A 21,809-nucleotide genomic window follows, 5' to 3' on the forward strand; every position below is an offset into this window, starting at 1 on the left:
TCTTTGCTTACCGGTATGAAGTAGTAGCGAAGAACAAAGTAGTACATAACATAGTGCTAAGATCCCTGTGGTATTGGAAAACAGTATGATATAACCTGATTTCCGTATTTTTGACTATCCCAAAATCAAAAAAAAAAATTCAACTGACTTCCTCCGCCTTAATCGCCAATGCCTGGCATTGACTGCATTACCAAAATTCAAACGCCATTTTGTAGAAAAACATGGCAAGGAGAACAAGCCTATTTCGAATGGCTGTCTATGCTAGTGAGGAAGCTGAGGCAATTGTAAATACGCTGGTAACCATCTAGTCCCTGACAAAATTTGTGTAGGTTGTTGCTCTCCGCGCAAAATTTAGTTCGATGCTCCTTTGAAAGCGCGCGCGGCCGAATTTTCCGTGAGAAGTTTAGTACAAGTAACAACCACCCTACGATAAAATTTGCCAATGCATCGTATTATGAGAAAAGCTTAGTTCACACAGGATGTCATGGAAGGAACGATGACGATCTATGTAAAGTTATTTTGTTATTTATAGATTGTAAACACTTGTGATTAGAAGTCAAACTTTTGCATTGCTGAGTTCCAGTGATGGAAAGGGCTGTATAAATGGCTCTACTTACCTCTCATACTTTCTGACCAAATCGATTGAAAGCTGTTTCAGGAGTAAAGGTTGGAGGAAATCCATCATCATGTTGCATAGTTATAGTACATACAAATGGTTTGCGATTGAACATGATGGTATAAATGTTATTGGGACTGAATGTAACTGAGCTATCTTATGCTATAGAATATGAAAACTTTGTCCTAAAGATTCGATGTTTATCTCAAAATGATAATGATAGCTTATGCTTTACTGTAATGATTGAATATATAACAAGTTCTCTGTGTTGGCATGGAGACTTGAGTTTCATATGTCGGATCGTCGGTTGTATCGACACTCGCGAAATTTTCTGATTATTCCGCACCAATTTGCATTTCCTAGCTGTCATTATGATCAAATATTTCATTTCTATGCACTTTGGTTGACAGTGGCATGAGAGTACTTCTGAAAGGAATGCAGGCTTTCATCTTGTGAAATGGCAAACACTACCCCTTCAATAGCAGCCTCAATATCCATAGTATATTTCGTATGTTTGGTGAACTGCAACTCAGATCTCCATTGATCAGACGTTTTGGCAGCCACCTGCTTCAACTGTAATATCCAACGATTCCATTCCGTTTCCTTTGCTAATAGACTTTGATAGACATCCTCATTGACAGCACCTGTTAGTAGAGATACTGCCGATAAAGCAGCAGCTCTGTTGTTTGCGACAATAGTAGTAACATATTTCGTTCCGCTTTCTGTTTGGATCAACCTTCCTACTGTGTCGTTCAAATCATATGAAGAATAGAGAAAATTTGCAATGTAACCGATAAGATACGATAGCAACAGAAGTGCTTGCGTAGCTGGTAAAGCTTGGGGTATAACAAATAGCTGAGCAAGCGTAAGAATGTGAATCGAGACGCATATAACACCAAGTGAAGTTGATGATTTTGGCTTTAATTCAAGTTTCGTTTTGGTGATACAGTTTACATCGTTCTCTTCTCCAACTAAAAGTTTAAGATGATTACTGCCGTTTGATAAAAGTCCTAGACCAACAGGTATGTCGACATTGGTGGACGCATATTTCGAAACCTTCAAACCACCTGACGAAAGCGCTTTTGTCAACGCAAAAGTACAAGCGCTTAGGAGTGACATGACAGCAAAGGCGTAGAAGTCTCCAATGTAGTATATGACACAGTGGATGCAAATGGTTGCCACCGACGCGACAAGCGAAATGAATGTCTGATGATGGGTGAAAGTATTTTGTATGACATCTCCATTTTGGTATCCTCCTTTTACATGATAAACATCGACAGTACATTGCGTACTGCTACGTTGACTGTTGATTCTGATAACGTTGCGTTGATCACTATTGTCTTTCTGCAATAAATCAGGAATATTGCTATAGGGCTTCATTTGTGTTCCGGATAAAAGGCCATAAAATACGTATTGAGAGCTCTGGGCTAGATCTAGCACAGTTGCTAAACTCTCTCGTTTGCCGGGAAAGAAACTTGTCCATAGTCTACCAGGAAGAGTCCTCCCAATTTTCTGTGCACTGACATATAGTCCGGTGATAGAATAAGCGAAAAGTCTGTTCTTGGAGCCAGCCAGAACGGCAGAGGTAATGCCATCCAACGATGATTGAAATAAGAGTATGATCAGGACCAAAGGTAAATCCAAATAAACCTTCGGCTCCCAATCCGTAAGACGTTCAGCCAATGTCATCATTTTTTTTTCAAGTCTAAAGCGGTTCTTGGAGCTACTGCCTAAGTTACAATGACTGGGGAATAATTAAAATGAATAGGTATTTATGTTGGATTTTCTGACCCGAAAAGTCATCCGATGTAACTGCGCGCTGTAAAAGGATTACCTTTGTCAACAAACCCCCATCTCAGCCCCTTGGTTTCTAGAAGGTGGTATAGAGTTCTTCTCTCCCCCACATCACCACCCAAATGGGTGATCAAGCAGTCTAGATCGCACAAGTGCTGAGCTTCCATTCTGAACTTGAAAATGTAGCAGAGTAAGGAAGTTCCGTTTACCGCCAAAAGTATACGATGTTTACGTTGCACTGATGGTAGTACACGAATCAATCAAGTGGCTTCAATAAATCGCAAGAGAGAGCGGCAGCAAAGGTTCAGCACAATAACGAACCATCCGTTTTAAATTTCTTGGCTTCTTTTTTTTCTTTTGCTCTTCTTTTTCTATATCTTCACCGTTGTCTACATTGCTTCCTCTTTCACTACTTGCTCTATGCCATTAAGATCTCAACTTACAGCACGGTCATTCACCGAGAGAGTTGTTGGCCTCTTATTTCATGTATCGTATTTTTCTCTTTATATTATCATAACATATATGACAAACAAGTATATGTTCGTGGATGCTGCTCCTATACTACCGACAGCTTCTTGGGATCCACCTAATTTCACCTTGGATCTGTCTGGTGTCGCCGCTATCGTGGGCGGAGACGAAGCCGTGGCTGCTACCATAGCAGCATATACTACCGGGAACTCCTGGTTTGTGGGCGGATACCCTACTCCTGGCGCTTACGTGGTAGCGAAGTTTTTTGGACGGACCTTACATGGCTCTTGGTGGAATGGGGTTTTTCCAGGTGACCGCACTGATCTAGCTACCGCCTTCAGATTGCATGGTCCTTCGAAGTTCCATTATTACGGGATAAAGTCCGGATCGCAGCTCCCGCCCTTTAGCAATATTCCGGATTGCTTAATTAATGAAAAGCTCCTGCAAAAGATTAAGGACAACGAAGAATTGGTCGCTAAAGGTCAACCCAGTAATATCGATCTCAAAGAATTCAAGGGAAGAATTCACAACATCACAAAGAAAGGCGAACGTGGAACAGACTGTCTAATGTACATTTTCACCGCGGAAAACGGCTGGCAGAACGGAGATGAAGTCAATGTCACACCTAATCGAATCCATATGATAGTTGGTCTCTGCGCATCTTTACTCAATGCTGGTATTTGTGTTGTTCTTGCCCTCATGAATGACTGGTTTGCCTTCTCTATTATTATTCTTGGAATGCTGGTTAACTTTCTGTTTATGGGAACCGTGAGTTCTTGCAAGATTACTGTGAAAAAGCACAACATCAAAGAACCCAAAACCATCCCTCCTGGACATGGCATTTTCTCTCACAAAGATAATAATGTAATCATGGCCATTTTCGGAGACGAAATTTCTGTCAACAGCATCACCAAGACCAGGCTTGAGGTGGGGCCGAAACGAAAATCTTCCAATTTCAAGCTTGGTATTTGCTGTATAACCATGTACATGCTGTTCCTGGCTCAGCTTATTATTCCCGCTCAAGCAAGCCTCATGGGACAGATCTTCTTTCTCGCCTCTTTGCTAATTGGTTGGTTTTCAAATGCATATTACTCTTCTTTGGATGCAACCAAGGCACAGCGTCAAATTGTAAAGGAAAACTGTGGAGCTAAAGCTGTAGCGGTTCTACGGGGTAACCGAACCTCAGTATTTTTGACATTGGCTATTCTGGCTCGAATGGAAGATGTATGCTTGAGAGGCGTATATCCTCCACTGCTTGGAGACAGCGACGCTTGGAAAAGTGCCATGACCTGCATTGCTGATTCCGTTACATCGAAGCGTCTAATCGTAAGCAAAGAAGTAATGAACTCTCATGTAGGAATTGATCTTCAAAACGCCTGGAAGACTGCCCATGAACTGAAGGAGATGAATCATATCACCGAATTCTTGAGAAAGCTTGCCCAAACCAATGCGAACAATCGTGCTGCACTTGATCAAGGTAATCTTGCTGGTCTTGATCAAAGTAATTATATTGAACTTGATCAAAACACTCCTCCTGAGCTCAATCAAACCAATCCTCCGGAATCCAGTCAAGAAAATCGTACAGATTCTCCCGCTGCTTCTGCAGCTTAAATTTTTATATATCGAGTTTTAAACTCTTTCTTTGTCTCTTGCTTCGAGTATATTTTGCCATCAAACATTTCTTCTCTATACAATCTTTTGTACCTAACCATTGCCACATACATACTGTAACAAACGTGTATCAAAAAAACTAACGTAATAAAATATATTTAATTATACAGGATGGATTCGTTGAATTGAGAAGGAAAGCAGTATGGTCAATAGAAAGTTCACTTTCGAGCACATACATCCTTTAACAGTTCATTGCATAGAGGCACTTGTGATGCTCACCAGAATTGCATCTCATTTGACATTGTAAATTAAATTCAACAATGCTCAGCTATTGAAAAGCTAATAGAGCAAGCCTAGACATTATAGAGCATGGAACTTACCCTACATTTTTTGGTTAGGGGGTCACCAACCCCAAACCGCCAAATCATTTTTTCATTTTGACAAGTGAAGCTGAGCATACCTGCTGCAGTTCGTGCGGAACAGTTGGATGCACGGTCCCTCGAAATGCCTGTCACCGTATGGTGCTTTTGTCACGGCTGCGAGTAAATTGGAAGTTTCCATGAGCTCGCATCTGTCAGCAGCAAATGCATATAGGTAATTCCATGCGGTTGATGATAGCTTTGAAGGCAGCTCTCATCCGATAAGAACAAACTTACTTTCAGGCTGGTCAGCGGGCTGATGTTAGTAAGAAATGGAAACTATTGACCTGCGCAGTATTTTGATTACTTCTTTGGAGAAACCGCGTGTTTTAAACTTTGTCAACAATCTTGAAGAACCGCATGTTCGAACCCCCCAACTAAAGCCGATACTGTTACACTGCTTTGAACAGAAAGGCGTCACCATTTGCACAAAATCAAGTAAGGGAATATGCTCATCATTTGTGGCAACCTGCGGTCGATCAATTGAAGAAAGTGGCTACAAATTTGTTCGCTTCGCGTCGCAGGCAATAGATTATTCGACTGTAAAATATTTGAATATTGGTCTGATGAAGGGTGCGGTCATGTATACCAACCTGTTTGCAGCAGCAGTAATATTGATCAATCAAGTGACCACAGATTTTTCTCCACAACGATTTTCACTGTAACCATTCATCGTCATGGAGAACAATCTGTGGCTGATAACATCGCTGATTGTGACGAAAATCTCAATTGCGAGACCAACTGAACTGCCAATATCGCAGAAAGATCATGAGATTCACTTCGTACTTTCTAGCCAACAACACTTTATTGATTGCTAGACTTAACATTCTCTATTTCAAGCCCCTTCAATTCAATTTACGGATACGTTCGCTTTGATTATTTACAGACATGTTAAACTCTATCTTCGTACACTTAGATCCAATGCAGTAATCAGTGGAAACCAAAGCATATTACAAAATTATGTAATTGTCTCCGCAGACAGTGATATCGAGATGATCACAAAATTTCAGATTCTGTATTGCTCAAGTTGGTCGTTGAGGCTCAAAACCTTCTCGCTCTCCCAGGCTTGCCTAATCTATTTATGGCAAATCGCGATCGGATACTGTGATTTTTTGCCTCTATGTTTGACTGATCTGGAACCACATTTTACTTCTTGAATTTCTATGGCTATGGATTGTGATGATGATACTGATGTGTATAGACATTCTAGCGGCAATCCATAGCTGATCTACAAAGGAACGGTTCAACTTTGCAAAGTGCTCTGAGATGAACTCTTAAGAATATTGACCTGCGCATTGTTGCGTGTTGTAATTGCGGGCGATCAATTTCGAAAGGAACAGGATAAAAGGCGTGTTTCCTTATGTTTACTGGTATGAGAACGCATGGTACTCGGCTGACTACAAGCGCAGTTCCTTTGTGCCACAAGCGAATGGCAAGGTTTGGGATTCAGAGCCAGGACTCAGTCACAGCAATGTCAGTATACGACAAAATACCATACACCATCACCATCCTAAAGATTCATCATCTATGATTGCATTGGCATTTATTGCAATATGAGTAGGTATAACAGGAAATCATAGGAAGAACATTTATTGCGAGAATCTCGTACTCATACCACAGAGTCTATAACAGATACACACATACCTCGACTTTTCTTCTGCTGCTAACCTTGTATCCTCCCCAATCCTGGCATGAGTGGTGATAAAGATGGTAGGCATGCGCCTCATCAAGTATATTTGTTTGCTTGGTGTTACCCGCCATAATGGACCACCAACGTCTTTGCTGGAGTAAGCTTTAGTCACTTCAGTTTCTCTGAGCGATCTACAACCCAGTATAGATCATAATGAGATCCACCAAGACATGAAGGATAAACCCCTGGTGCAAAGCTTAAGCTTGTAATATGGGTACGCAGTGGTAGCTTGGCAAATTGGCAACTAAAAACGTTGTAGTACAGTTGTTAGAGTGCAAACTCCTGTGTCGTGTTACATCGCAAAACCCAATCTTGCTTGTTTGATTTCAGTCGTGGCTTCTCCCATTTTGCCCAGAACAGCTCTTCTTTTCGTGGTCGAAGAGCCATATTCATTAGATATCACAGTTGGAATTGGTTTCGAACATGCATCAGTTCAGCAGCAGGAAAGCGCCAATCCGTGCCTCCGACGTAGTTTTGCCGAGTCTGGTTTACACTATTGCCAACTACGTCGTAACCAAGTATCTGTCGGTACGAGCAGCATCACTTGATGTTTTAGAAACCTGGGACCCTGATTTTAACTTGGATTTGTCCGGTGTAGCCGGATTTCTCGGTGGTGATGAAGCTGTTTCAGCTACAGTTGCGGCATTCAGTACAGGCAATATTGGTTGGACAGGTTGGTATGCTTCACCTGGAGCGTACGCAGTAGCAAAGTATTTCGGAAGAACTTTGGAAGGAAAGGTTTGGAAGGCCTGCTTCCCTGGAGAACGCGTCGACTTGTCCGAGGCTTTCAGGCTACATTCCATCTCAAATTATCAATTCTACGGACTAGAATCCTTTACAAAATGTCGACCGCATAGTAACATACCTGACTGCTTGGTGGCGGATGTAGACAAAATCATTGCTGAGGACAAGCTCATTGTATTCAAACCACTCGATCTTGAAACTGAACGTACGCAGCCTGGTCAGGATTCTTTGCCTAAAAAGGATGAGCAACTGGAAAATGGGACGCCAGCCTTAGTTCACATATTCACAGTAGGGGAACAGAGTAAAGATGAGCAGTCGTCAAGCAACCATTCAAATGAAACTCCGAGTCCAAAGTCTTGGGTTACTACTGATTTCTATAAGATATCTCCAAGCATTAAAAAAGCAATGTACGGCGTGGTTGCTCTGGTCGTGGACTTGGTCTTCCTTGCTATTCTGGGTCGTATCAGAGACTGGTGGATTCTATCTATTATTTTGGCAAGTCTAGTGTGTAACTTCTTATTTGTTACTTCCCTCCGATCGTGCAAAATCGAAGTAGTGAAGCACAAAGTGTCATCCCTGGATACACCTCCTGGGCACGGTATCTTTGCACATGATACAGAAAACACCTTTATGGCTGTGTTTGGAACCGAGGATATGATGAACAATATTGCAAAGACAAAACTGCAAGTCACCCGTAACAGTACCATATGCACCAAACGTCCAAGTACAGAACCCACTGAAAGTACAAATACCATTTTCTCTGAACTCTGGACTGGTTTGGCATGTATGTCGATGCAACTGCTGTTCTTGGCACAAATTCTCATCACGCCTCAAGGAACTCTTGCTGGTCAAATCATATTTCTAGCGTCCCTGCTCGTTGGTTGGATAGCAAATGCATGTTATTCATACATTGATGTCACTGAAGCGCAGCGACAAATAGTTCGAGATAATTGCGGTGCAAAGCATGTCCTGACGTTGCAAGGCGATAGAACTCAAGTTTTGCTAACTTTGGCGTTTTTGGTAGACCTAGAAGGTGACGATTTCATAGAAATATATACCAATCTACTCGCAAAGTCAGCAGACTGGAAGACAGCATTGAAAGCCGTATCCGACAAAGTGAAGAACAAACGCCTTAAGAATGAACAAAATATATCCCTTCAATCTGAAGGCAACCAGAGTGAGTGTAATCAGATCGGAAGCCCATTCAGCGAGCGTCTGCAAAAGGCCATCGCCGGTGCAAAAAATACCCTCGACACCGTAGATGTGAACAGTGAGCTGCATAACAACATACAAAAATTCAAAGAATTTCTGGAAGGACTGAAAACTCAGTCTTTGAACCAACAGCGTTCTAGTGCACAAAGCAGTCCAACATTAGAAGCAATCATTGTAGAAGACGCCGACAATGGATTACACGACATATAAGATCATTAGGCGGAGATTGTTTAGCAAATGGCGAACCCTAGGTCTACATAGCTAAAGTAGTTTAACATGATGGTCAGTGGTATCAACAGGGGAAAAATAAAAATTTCAAAAATTGGACATTATGGTGATTGCTGTTGTCGACAGCCAGCCTTTCCACCCGTTACAATATTCATCGTGGACATACCACCATCCATTCCTTAATAAATCAACTAATCAAAGCATATTCAAAACCTACCTCCATATTAATTCTCGTATGACTGTAACATTCAGCGGATGGGCACCGCCCGTGATTCAAGATTCACAAACAAAATCATAGTAATTTTTATTTCATATATGGTCGATTATTACTACAGCTCAACTTCAGCTGGCTTCGTCTCCTTTTAACCAAAGTAGGCCATGACACTCTGCTTGTTGCGCTGAAGGTAGTCGTCAAAGGTGTTGAGCTTAATTTGATATTCTTGTAGTTGATCCCTTGTATCGCTCGGCTGAAGTAGATTGAAAGCTTCCCATAAACCAAGTATAGGTGGAAAACAACCTCTGTTTTTTGCGTCCTCAAAAGATAGACACTCAGCCTTGGCTTCGATACCGATGTTTCGAGTAACTTTCTCCGCAATTTCAGGCAATGTAAGTGCCTCAGGTGCTAGATCAATGATTTTTTCGTTGTATTGCTCTGGGTCAGAAAGCGCAGCCTGACAGAACTTTGCAATCACTAAGCTATCAACCAGCGGAATCTTGGTAGATTCTTTCAATGTGGCTACAAGCACATGTTCCTTTTGAAGATGAGGAAACTGAATAGCTGATATTCTGCCGAAAAAATTGTCCATGAAGGTACATGGTCTGACTACAGTCCAATATTTGAATCCAGCGTTCGCAATCCTCTCTTCAGCCGTGGCCTTGTTCTCGAATACAGATGTCTTTGGATCATAGCCTGGGATTTCCTTTCTACGCTCCACCATATAAGCGCTCATATAAACAGCAGTGTTTACACCAGCGTCCTTGCAAGCGGTGATGACATTTTCTACGTGGGTCACTTCCATGGTCGATCCCATGGTGGGTACAGCGTTAACAAACACACCTTCAACCCCTTGTGCGGCGGTCCTGATGGAATTCAAGTCATTAAAATCACCCTTGAAAACCTTTACACCCAACGCATGAAGCTCTTGAGAGACTTCTGAATCTTGGGATCTTACCAAAGCGTGAACATTCCACTGTTCCTCCAATAGAACACGCACCAGTAATTTACCCACTGTTCCGGTTGCAGCAGTGACGAGGACGGTTTTTGAAGTCATATTGTTTATCAACTGAGGCCAACAGGAACCAATATCTCTCACAATCCAAAATTTTGCCACCCTTAAATACCCTGGAACTCCCGTGGGTAAAGGATAATTCATTTTCAATTACGCCTTTGACCGCAGCACATCTCCACTTCATGCAAATTTACGCTCGTGGTAACTTTCCACATGGTTGTCAACAAGGTAGATATGTATTGATGCCAAGATTTTTAGATCCACAGCCCGCCCATAAGCTTCATAAGTGAAGATCTAAGGAAGATCTAAGCAAGATCATGTAGGTAAACTGATCCATCGACTTCTTGCTAGCTTCTTGATGCCAAGCTGCATCGTCAAAAAACAGCCTGTAATGCTACTGGTGGCCTGCTCCCATGTTATCCCGCTTGATCGAGCGGACCCTGCATCTGCGTTTGGCGGATATTTGATGGTAGAGATTGACTGCGGTAAGGGCGTGCTAACGATCGGACAGTAAGCTGCAAGAAAATCTCAACGGCTTGGCTCATTTTTCAAACAAGGTAGGTTCTCAGTGACTCATATTCGAAAATAATTGCCATGGCTATTACCTACTTGGCTTGGTAACACTGGTTATCATATAAACACTCACTACCATCACAGCTACTCCCAAGGCCACTACCGCTAAGACCATCTCTAACGGCGACCGTTCAGATGAAATGCTAAATCAGTGGATATGCATAATCATCGTTCCTGGATTACCGTGAGAGTACCAATCTTATTGGCACTCTCACTTTGGATACTAACTTTGGGATACACCGTTGGACTGGCGTATCAAACTGACATTTGCATGTCAAAGTGTTCGAAATGGCTATGGCGCGCATTGACCACTTTTTGCGTGAAATTGAAGCACTTTCGTAGGTTGTGTAGGATCGCGGTAAGCTGTTTTATTTACAAGGCATTTGATGCAGTGAATCTTCTCTTCTCTCTCATTACACTAACTTTTATGTTTGACTTACTTTCTAAAGAGCCTCATATCGAAACAATCCCACATACTAAGAGATAATACTTATGGCCACAAGATCAAATAGAGCATAAGCTCTCTTAGAACTTCCGCTATCAGGAAGATGCACTTGCACCATAGAACCAGAACTAGGATTTTTGCCTCGCAATTGATATCTTACGTCTTGGAACCAGTCAATCGCAAATAATGTGGCATCATGAGGTCATAAAGATCAAAGCAGTTTTCTACAAGTTAAAGGTTGAATGACGGACAAAGATAATCGATAACTGTCGCTTTTTCTGTTTTTTTTACTTGTTCGTAACAAATTGTTGCATTGTAGTTAGGTCCTGCGCTGGACATTTTAGCACCGGGAAACCAACACTGTATATTATCATCTATAATTGAGGGGGGAAAAATTCCCTGAGGTAGTAACATTTGTTCCTTTAGCTATTTATTTCGGTGACTGGACATTTGCTTTGTGGAACGGAAAGCTCCAAGAGCACAGATACACCAAACTAGTCGGTTCTGTCCGACACACCAGCAACACTCTAAGCCTCGCATCCAAGCGTTCATGCTCCAATCTAACACCGATGGCGGTCAAAATAGACAAGCTATGACTACTTCGAAAATGTTCCACTATTTGAGAGCCACAGTTGATAAAGGATACGTAACTGTGACCTCTTTCTCGCGCTCAGCATCATGAATTTCCGCACCTTTTCAATGGGTTGTATGCAGGGGTTTTCCTTGGCACATCAGAACCTACTTAGGTGAAAGCGTTTGCCTGACGAAACTATCACGGTTCTGTATCGACACCAAGTCTCGTCTATCGACACCAAGCTGTCAAATTCAACCGCAAGTACATATGCAGCGTGCAGAGAGGTAGCGAGAAACATCGATGCCCTCAAGACCCAAAATCATAATGAAGGACTATGAATTCATACATGTTATAAACTCATACAACAAGAAAGAAATTGCTTTTGGTAGGAATCATCAGAGCCGCAAACCGGGTAATGTTTTTATTTGTTTAAGTATAAAAATGGTTATACACCTGCATTGACCACTTTTGCAATTGTTGAAGCACCTCTGATAGCTGTAATGAGTAACAACGGGCTAGCTTTATTTTACAAGAACATCTTCACAATCGGAACCTTCTATGGTCTCTCTTAGCATGTTATCTGTATGGTTGGCTATTGTCCAATAAGCTTCATATGGAAGCACTACCACATACCAAGAGACTGATACCTATAGCGAGAAGAGCAACCAACGTATCTCTTCTTAAAGAACTTCCACTACTTGGGAGAGATATTTGCACCAAAGGAACAGATATACCATCTTTCTCGCATTCGATATCGTATTTATTTAAGCCAGTCAAATTCAAGTATTCTGGTGTCAGGAGGTTCTGAAGATCGTTGCAGTTTGCTGCAATGCACAAGTTTATCGATGGACAAGAGTAGTTGAGAGCTAGCCCACCGCCTATTGCGGTTACGTTTTCGTAGTAAATCTTGGCACTGTAGTTAGCACAAGCTTGTGTTGGACAATTATCAGGATTTACCCAATTGCTCGCACTACTATTCATAATTGGTAGGAGAAGGATAGCGGAGGTAGGCACTTTTATTCCCTGTCTATTTATTCCTGCTGAAAATGATTTTGTGGAACCAGAATCGTAAGACCACGAGATTGTGTATATTTCACAAGGACAATGTACGGTTCTACTCAAGGCTGCGCATAACTCTCTAAGCCTTACATACTGGAACTACGTACCCACAGCTAATATCTATCGTGGCAAAAGCAAGATTTTTTGTATCTTACGAACATAAACCGGTAATTGCATCAATTGACCATCTTTGCAGTGTAAAGCACTTTTCCAGATGCGTTGGATAACGGAAGTCAATTTATTCAAGATACCAATTGAAGCAACGAAACATTCCCTCTTCTATTTCATCATGTCATCGATGTTGTTAACTGGCTATCTAACAAGCCTCAAACGGAAACATTACTACACACAAAGAGACTGATACCTATGGCGATAAGAACTAGTAAACTATCCCCTCTCACGGAACCTCTACCACTTGCTGGTGATATCAGTACTATGCCACTAGTATCTTCTTCTTTCCCTTTGCAATCGATATCATATCTATTAGGAGCAGTCAAATTCCAATTATTTGGCGTCGAGAGGTGCTGAAAATCGCTGCAGTCAGATACAATACACAGGTTGATTGACGGACAAAGGAACTTGGTAATCGTCTCTTGTTCTGTTTTATTTACTTGTTCGTAACAAATTGTTGCATTGTAGTTAGGGCAAAATTGCGTAGGGCATTTAGCACCTGCTGTTGCACACATCATAGTATTGTTCATGGTTGATAGGAAAGGATAGCTGAGGTAGCTACCCTGGATCGTCTCGCTATTTATCCCGACTAAAAGCGTTTTTGTGGAACTGAAAGTTTCCAAGAACGCTAACTGTGTACAATCCACACAGACATATACGGTTTTGTCCAACACTACGCACACGCAGCTAACTCTCTAAGCCTTACATCGACGCATTAATTGCCCTGTATCTAGCATTGATCGCAGTCAAAGTTGGAATTCCACAAGTAGCTCTCATGGTTCTGCTACTTGAGAGCCACAGCTGATAGGGAAGATATATAACTGTAGCACCGGCTTATAACGTGGTGTCATAGTTTTCCGCGCCCTTTCAATATGGATTGTAAGCAAGGTTCGTACTGAGTTTAGGGCCGGCGTTTCCCAGGTAATTTAGAAGCTAACTTAGGCACACTATGTCTGACTGATGTTACCATCAGGGATTAATGACTATTGTGCCGTTTCTCGCAGTAAACCGTTCAATTTATGCCCTTTTTCATCTACACCACATGACTATGGAAGGTATCATATGGTTGTGGAGAAAGGCCGTTGTGTATCGACACGAAGCTGTCGACTTCAAAAGCAGAAGCATATGCAGCATGCAGAGATGTAACAATGTCCATCGATGCCCCCAAATATTACGTTCTCTATGCGTACAGCAACAATCTCAGCCTTAGGTACAAGCTTTCTATATCACCAAGGTAATATTTGTTCTGATGACACCAGTAATTCTATCGCTACCTCTAATGAATGTGCTTCCTCAAAATCCAAGCCAAAAAAAAAAAAAGTACGCAACAATGTACCGTCCTAGTACGATCTGACATCGCAGTTTGAAGCACTGTACTTAAAGGGATTCGATGCAGGTGGTACAAGGAGCAACGCTTAATTGGAGAGGTAAGAGAGTTGATCTGGAGGCTATTGTTTACAGATTGCAACGAGCAAGGATTTCGTCGGATGCTTGATTCAGTTGCGCGGATAATACTGCTGGATGATTACACTCTCCCAAACGGACTTTTTGGTCGATTTTTGTCTCTTCAAACCAAAATTGACTCCGCCGTGCTGCGAGCGAATGCCTACAGTAAGCTCCCTCAAAGATTTCATGTCTGGTGTGGTATACCAGCCAAGGTCCAACAACGCACTTCGTTCTGAATTCTTGATAAATTGACGATGTCACCAATGAACAATGGTCAGTATGAAGAAAAATTTTCTCTGCATATCTCGCATCCACCGTCCGTTAGAGCTATCCGCAATTTGAGGAGATGTAAACATTGTGCTTCTATTCCAGTTTGAGGTGGTTGGAACAAGTAGGTTAAGATGCATATATACGAGGTGGAGCAGCTGATCGCACATAGCATGTTCATGGCTCCTTGCAAGACTGTTTTCTGGTAACGGTACAACAATTGCGCTTAGCACTAAACATATATTTTCATCCACTGAATGCTTTCATGATAACATCTTTGATGTGCATGCTTGTCCTTTCAGTTTGACAATGGGTAACAAAGCAATGAGAGAAGCCTAAGGTAAAAAATCATTGTTTCGCCCATTAGTACACAGAATCTTTTTGATGCAATTTCGTTTTTTTTTATTATCACGTTAATGATATCACTAGAATAAACATTTTTTCTTGTTGTGTTGACTACATCCCAACTCCTTGCAAAAGTCTAGCCTTTGCTCATATTACGTCAATTTTATACAGCTCGTTTGGAAAACTATCGCATATTCGTGTCCACTACAGCAGGCAGGAGCCCCATCGCATTGGAGTCCATCTGACGGAGCGCATCCAAACCCCACTAAGTTATTGGGGGGCACATCCGTTATATTTAAATTCTTGAAAAGATGCTTTACGTCGGCGCTGGAGGAACTGGCCATCTCATGGCAGCAAAATAAAGCGTCCTTGGGACACACTGTGCCTGTGCTACAGATCGCAACCAGTGTCAAAAGTATGTATATCAAAATGCTGTATGTTTGTTGTATTGTGGCTTTTGATATGAATTTGGCAGTGTCAGTGTGTTTCATATGATGTATATATTTCGCTCATCATTTCTAAATACCTACCAAACATTGTACTTGATTAAAGCAATGTCGATTAGAGTTGCTACTCCATTGTTGCTGATTTATACCACAGACATCGGGCTTTCTCCTGAGCGTCCTAGCCCCTATCGGTAAGGAAGACGGGAGCCTTCTCAATTCCTACATGGTTTGCTGCACTCATACTGCCTCTTACTCTGAGCTGTGCCTTCTATTAACTGCTAAGTTTCCGAAGTATAATATGTCTAGCTGTCGTGAGCGAAACGTTTTGTTTACAAATAATAAATAGTAGTCCCGAAAAAAAATGCCTGGCATTTCTTTTTAAAAAATTTATCAGCATAAGTTTTGATCTTCCTACCTCTAAACTTATTTTTCTATCTTGCTCGCATCACACGCCACTACTAGGGATACTCTCTGGTTGGGAGGATGTCTCCTGTTACTCCATGGCGATTCCGGTTTTCTCAAAATGTCAATTGATATGCAAGCCCTAAAGAACAACCTGGAAGAAAATACAATGACCGCTGATGAGGGCATACCTTGCCTAAGTAATTTGATAGCTTGAAAATTAGCATACATCATTGGATGCACCCACGATTGAAAATAAAACAACTTAGACCTGGCTATCGTTATACCTTACTTTTAGTCATAGATCGCAGATTTCAGATCACCATCCTATTTTATCAAGTTGTGAAGATCGAACTACACCGTATTCACCGCTTTGCATAAGGCTGTCCCTCAAAATTCTTCCAAAGAACGAAGTAAAAGCTATCATGATGATCGTAAACCCGCGTTTGCCAAAGCGATCTCTACACCTTAACTTTCCAAAAAAATACAATATTTAAAGGGGTCAAGGAGAGAAGTGTTGAGCTTGAGACTTGTCAAGATCCTACTCAAAACACCATACCCCGCAACTGTAGCACGACCGGTGCATATCGACGCCCATCGATGAAATTCGAAAGTTTTTGCTATATCAGTTGGGCTTAAAGTAGTTTGTCTGGCACTCCTTTACATTGGCTATAAACCGAAATCTTCCGATAGCCACTATGTCTTTCTATTTTATTTTTTGTTTCCTTTAAAAAATATCGCATGCATATTGCCTCATTTAAAATAAAAATAAAAACATACCTACAAAGACCATTCAGAAACACTAAATAACATTAGGTTCTAAATCGAAGCTTTAATAATTGGAAAATACCAAAAATTTGATAATGTTCTTATGACTGATTGCCATTAAAAAAAATTCAATGGACAAAACATGCAAATGGAAACATCATGTTCACATATTTTCGACGATGTTAGAGTTAAATATAATTATAATACGTCACAAGAAATAACCATCATTCAACTGCACGCTAATATACATAAAGCAATAAATTTTGTAAACCAAAAAAAAATGCAAAACATTCTGCATTTTAATGTGTCTCTCTAATATAACATAAAAATGGCTATAGCACCTACAAGCCAGTATGAAACAGGTAAGATACAGTACTTTAGCGTAAATATAAGAACCCTAGTGTGAAACCGTACACTTAAAAAAATTATATAGCTTATGTGGCTTTCCTGGAGCCCTTCAATCTGAATGCATCATCTCTTTGCCTGACCATTACTCTCATAAGCAACCAAAGTATAGACAGAAGGTTAGGATAACATATTTTTGGTCCAAATATGATATGACATTTTCGCTGACATCAACAAGACGGTATGGCCTAATGGATAAGGCGCCAGACTTCGGATCTGGAGATTGAGGGTTCGAGTCCCTTTACCGTCGAGTGATATTTTTTATTGGTGGACATCATAAACTCCGCCAATCAATTTTTGCTTTAAAATGCGGAGATTTTATTGGATGACGTTGATTGAGCAGGGCAATTCGTAGCCTGGCTGTTCATTGAAGGATTTTATGCGGTGGTCCAATCAACGCTCCTCGCGCAGTTTGCTCCGTGGTGTAACTTGTTCTTACCGGGTATGCGTAGCCGTTCATTTCCTAAGTTTTGCCGTCGTCCGATCAACGTTTCTCGCGCAGTTTGCTCCGTAGTGTAATGATATGAGCTGAGGCACCTGTGTGCCCTGTCATCGGCGTCTACGTCCTTTGGACGATTTGAGTTCGTACTCTGCCACCAGCGCCAAAATGAAAACAGGATGACTAAATGTGGCTTTACTACAACGTATTCATCATTTTTAGTTTGGAAAAATTTATGTTCCTTTGAGTGGCATATGGGACAGCGGTATTGAGTGCGGTTTGAGAATTGAAATGTCCTAGGACACAAACAAAGGTACCAACATTTTCTTTATTGAGTGATACTATCATTGTAAATATAGGCAGATCCGACTCTAAGCATAAATTTCACAAAATTCGCTCCGTCCAGCCTGAACAACAAAATGTGTGAGAGGATAGCAATATCAGTCAAACTGGATGCTCGGCACAAAACTCTAAAGCAACGCGAGTCAGCACATCAGTCACTTGGTAAATAGATGATATTGTGGCCCACTCCACTGCCGCGTGAGCACCATCGCCATCGACGCCGAATAAGATAGAAGGAATTCCATGGTCAGCAAGCAAAGCAGCGTCAGTCCAAAAAGGCTCTGCACGGATGACCGGACTATGACCAAGCACGTCTTGGGTATGCTTCAAAAGACAGATGGCAATGGAGTCATTCGGATCGACTTCCAACGGAGCACGTGATAGTCCTTGCCTTAGACTATACTGGAACTCAGCGACAGTATTGGCCAAAGCATCAAGAATATTCCTCAGCTGGGTCTCAACAATCGATGCAGTTTCACCAGGAACCGTGCGACGCTCAATAGTAATGGTACATTTCGCAGGATAAGAAGAAGGTTCCTCACCACCTTGTATGAGCGACGCATGCACTGTGCCTGTGCCAAGAACGGGATGACAAATGTATGGCTCTTTGGACTGCAATAAATCCTGACCATATTTTTCCAAAGCCACCAAGAAGTGCCCTGCCTTTGCAATAGCGTCAATGCCCAATTCTGGTCTTGATCCGTGGGCAGCTTTACCTATGACATCGATATAAAACCAAACAAAGCCCTTGTGTGCCATTGTGATTTGTAGGTAAGATGGTTCACTTACAATAGCAGCGTCAGCTCGCCAACCAGCTTCCAGAACCTCTTGAGTGCCGATGCTTGCATTCTCTTCATCTGCTACGGCTGCTACTATTATGTCTCCGCCAATACCATGTTCCTTCGCAGAGACAGCTGCGATCATCGATGCAGCTACACCAGCCTTCATGTCGAATGCACCTCGACCATAGACAGAATTGTTGCGTATTTCACCACTAAGCGGATCACCATTGTAGCCAGCAAGGGTGACTGTGTCAATATGACCATTGAACATGAGCGATTTGCCTCCTTTACCAGAGCCACGTGCAACACCAATCACAGAAGGACGTCCATGGTGCTTTTCAAGTACATTTATCTCGAATCGACGATGGGCCAGCCAAGCGGAAATATAATCTGCAATCTTAGTCTCGCCTCCACCACCCTGTGACGACAGGTCCGGGTTGGAAGAATCAATGCGTACAAGAGCCTGCGTTAACGCTACAGGGTCATCGATAGATATGTCGGGAGGAGGTGTGTATGCTCTACTTCCTTCCGTGCAAAGCAAAACGATGACTGCATCTGGGTGGAAGATTGCAGGCTGGTGGGCATGAATGGATAGAAGGGTGGCAAGAGTAGCAGCACCGCAAGGGCCAGCGCCTACTCCCAAGTGATCGAGCTCTTGAATGGCTTGGTGACACTCCATGTCTGAAACAGATGTCGCAATATCCACACCACATGAAAGTAAAGGCCAAGCAATGGTAGATAAGGTGGCGCAATGTAAGCCAGACATAATAGTATGACTTGTACCAATGGTCGTGAATGCTCTCTTTTCCAAACTGCCCTTCAAGCAGGAAGCTGTATCTGGTTCAACTGTAATGATCGTTGTTGAATTGTGATTTCTAGATCGTTTGTAATGAGAGACAACAGCTTGAGCGAGCGACCCCACTCCAACTGGAGTTATGACAACGTCAGGACATTTGTTGCTTATCACAGAGTCAATTTGCTCATCAATCTCTTGTAGCATGGTATGGTATCCATCCACTATCCACTTAAAGACTGTCGGTTAGGAAAGACGATATGCAGACTTTTAGGACCATGTCGGAACAAACCTGAGGGATCTCTTCATAACCGTCAAATGCAGTATCTTGGATATAGAGACCACCTGGTGTAACTCTGGCTTTATCGTAGGCCATTTGCACGGCCAAATCATAGTCTCCCACAACGTTAGTTAGAGTGGTGCCTTCGGCCATGATAAGGTTCTTGGTCGATTCATACATATCTTGTGGTACAAAGATATGGGATTTCACGCCTAACAAAGTCGCTACATGGCCTACTGCTCTACCGTGATTTCCTTCTGTAGCTGCGAACAAGGTGATGGGAGATCCAAAGGAACTGATGGCGCGCTTCAAGCTGTCATACGAGGTATCTGAGTTGTTATCAGTGTAATTGACGAGTTGTGCGATAGCTCTGTAGGCTCCCCATGATGCTCCGAGGAACTTGAATGCCGGAAGACCAAAACGACTGGACTCATTTTTCAACAGCACTTTTCGCACGCCCAATTTTTCTGCTACAGAGACTAGCTCTACTAATGGTGTTGGACTGTAACCAGGGAGCTGCTTATGAAACGACAATGGCCGCGAATCGAAATGAGTATTTTCGAGAATTGAACGTGCTGCAGGATTGAAATAAGAGTTGTGTCTTAGTTTTGAAGACTGAAAAGACGCCATTTGTGTCGTCGAATGATCCGAAAGAAGACGAAACCTGGGAATGTTTGGTTGTTATGCCCAGTGAGTCATTTGTAAAAGGTTTAAGTTCCGAAGTCACTGGAAGCTTTGACTTGCATGACATGTTTGCGATAGTCTATTGTTCAGTCAAAATATAGCAAAGTATCCTTGTATTGTTGCGGCCGTCTAGCAGCTAAAAAATGCAGTGAATATAGCACACTACGAGTTTGATCAGAAATGCTACTAGCCTACATGCATGGCTCTGAGGCTCTACACTGGCGAGTATGTTGGTGTGCTGTGCCTGACTTATGTTGCTGCAAGGCGACACTGCCTTCTCCCCAGTACTGTGGATAGTGTATGCGGCAGTTGGTCAGTATCGTTAGCCTAAATCAGCTTTGAAATCGCGGGCGATATTAGCAAAGACATATGTACATACCGCAACACTGTTACTTTGATGTCAACGACGTGCCTTGACACGAAGGTGGTGGAGTACAAGGTTCATGGTGTCTTTGTAGCCGAATCTCTACCGGTGCACCATCTGTATAGCTGCAATTGAGTTCATAGGTTTTGGTGAGATCTACAATGGACTTTATGTGATCCTGCATTTGACATTATGAATCGCACAGTAATTCGTGGCACTGTACGTGAACAATATGACGATATTTTTTGAATGCTGAGTGTTGGTGAAGAGGATAAAATTGAATAGTCGGACACTAACTGGCAATTTTGGCTGTGGTTGATGAATTGGGTATCTTACTGTCATAACTGACGGCATACTTCAACACAAGTTCTATCTTCACCAGTCATTTCAATATCAGGCAGAACTTGACCGATTATAGTTACGCTGCATTAGTAGTCTATCCTTGATGGAACCCAGGTACTTGAAACATGAACAAACTCATAATTTAGCCACGTGAGCGGGTGGCGAAAAAAACCCCTCTGGATAAATTGCTTGTTGGTAAACATGTCGCATTTGACAGTAAATAAAGTTAAGATACTGATGCATATCAAGATCAAAGGATATACGGCTCACACAGTTTCCAAGATCATGTCTATGCATTTAATTGCAATGCTACTATGTGACTGAAAGGCTGTTTTTGCGGTTTTGCAAAACGCGGTAGCGGATAAAAAACGGCGGCATGAGTTGGACCGAAACCACACAACGGCCCGTTCGACGATCGTTAATTCAGGCTAAACATACCTCCGAAACACTCCACAATTACCATATAAATAGGTTTGGAGTGTCTTCAAGATGCTTGTTCCAAAAGTCATGGCATTCCCATTCGCATTACTACTCCCTACTCTAGGACCAGCAATCGCTGGTTCAGTAATTTATGGTGTCCTTATGCCTATTTTGATATGGAGAGCTCACACCACACACAGCTTCAGCCCTTACGTTATGTTGACTATCTTTTCTATATTTCGATGCGTTGGATTTGCTTGCCGCGCTGCCTGGTCTCAGCAAACCGCCCAAGGCATCACTGCCTTGGTCTATGTGGCTAATATCCTGCAATACGTTGGCTTTATTCTGGAAATATTCGCCGTCATCAACCTTACAATCAACTGGATCCACGCTTCTTTGCGTGAGGGATCAAAACCCCCAACAACCGAAAAATTGGCGTTCACTGCTCTGC

At 42.2% G+C, this 21,809-nt stretch overlaps 6 protein-coding genes and 1 non-coding gene across 7 annotated transcripts; 4 read left to right on the forward strand and 3 right to left on the reverse strand.

Annotated features, from left to right (window-relative positions):
- Positions 1–716: 716 nt before the first annotated feature.
- Positions 717–2,344, reverse strand: K450DRAFT_226286 (uncharacterized protein). Its single transcript, XM_051586522.1, has one exon. It carries the CDS (start codon positions 2,306–2,308, stop codon positions 1,007–1,009), a length of 1,302 nt encoding a protein of 433 aa, XP_051447646.1. The 5' UTR covers positions 2,309–2,344; the 3' UTR covers positions 717–1,006.
- Positions 2,345–2,734: 390 nt separating this feature from the next.
- On the forward strand, positions 2,735–4,618 carry K450DRAFT_226287 (uncharacterized protein). The gene has a single exon (XM_051586523.1). It carries the CDS (start codon positions 2,831–2,833, stop codon positions 4,487–4,489), a length of 1,659 nt encoding a protein of 552 aa, XP_051447647.1. The 5' UTR covers positions 2,735–2,830; the 3' UTR covers positions 4,490–4,618.
- A 2,112-nt stretch (positions 4,619–6,730) lies between these two features.
- On the forward strand, positions 6,731–9,001 carry K450DRAFT_226290 (uncharacterized protein). The gene has a single exon (XM_051586524.1). The coding sequence runs from the start codon at positions 7,022–7,024 to the stop codon at positions 8,762–8,764; it is 1,743 nt and encodes a 580-aa protein (XP_051447648.1). The 5' UTR covers positions 6,731–7,021; the 3' UTR covers positions 8,765–9,001.
- Positions 8,955–10,262, reverse strand: K450DRAFT_226291 (uncharacterized protein). Its single transcript, XM_051586525.1, has one exon. The coding sequence runs from the start codon at positions 10,153–10,155 to the stop codon at positions 9,145–9,147; it is 1,011 nt and encodes a 336-aa protein (XP_051447649.1). The 5' UTR covers positions 10,156–10,262; the 3' UTR covers positions 8,955–9,144.
- A 439-nt stretch (positions 10,263–10,701) lies between these two features.
- On the forward strand, positions 10,702–11,265 carry K450DRAFT_226297 (uncharacterized protein). Its single transcript, XM_051586526.1, has one exon. It carries the CDS (start codon positions 10,742–10,744, stop codon positions 11,069–11,071), a length of 330 nt encoding a protein of 109 aa, XP_051447650.1. The 5' UTR covers positions 10,702–10,741; the 3' UTR covers positions 11,072–11,265.
- A 5,824-nt stretch (positions 11,266–17,089) lies between these two features.
- K450DRAFT_t20 lies at positions 17,090–17,162 on the forward strand. Its single transcript has one exon. It is a non-coding gene; the product is annotated as a tRNA-Arg (tRNA).
- A 462-nt stretch (positions 17,163–17,624) lies between these two features.
- On the reverse strand, positions 17,625–20,353 carry K450DRAFT_226303 (uncharacterized protein). The gene is made up of 2 exons (XM_051586527.1): positions 19,561–20,353; positions 17,625–19,499 (listed from the first exon to the last, which is right to left on the reverse strand). Exons 1-2 carry the CDS (start codon positions 20,176–20,178, stop codon positions 17,796–17,798), a joined length of 2,322 nt encoding a protein of 773 aa, XP_051447651.1. The 5' UTR covers positions 20,179–20,353; the 3' UTR covers positions 17,625–17,795.
- Positions 20,354–21,809: the final 1,456 nt, after the last annotated feature.

Source organism: Umbelopsis ramanniana (assembly GCF_025399195.1).
Source record: "Umbelopsis ramanniana AG unplaced genomic scaffold K450scaffold_8, whole genome shotgun sequence".
Classification (NCBI taxonomy): Eukaryota; Fungi; Mucoromycota; class Umbelopsidomycetes; order Umbelopsidales; family Umbelopsidaceae; genus Umbelopsis; species Umbelopsis ramanniana.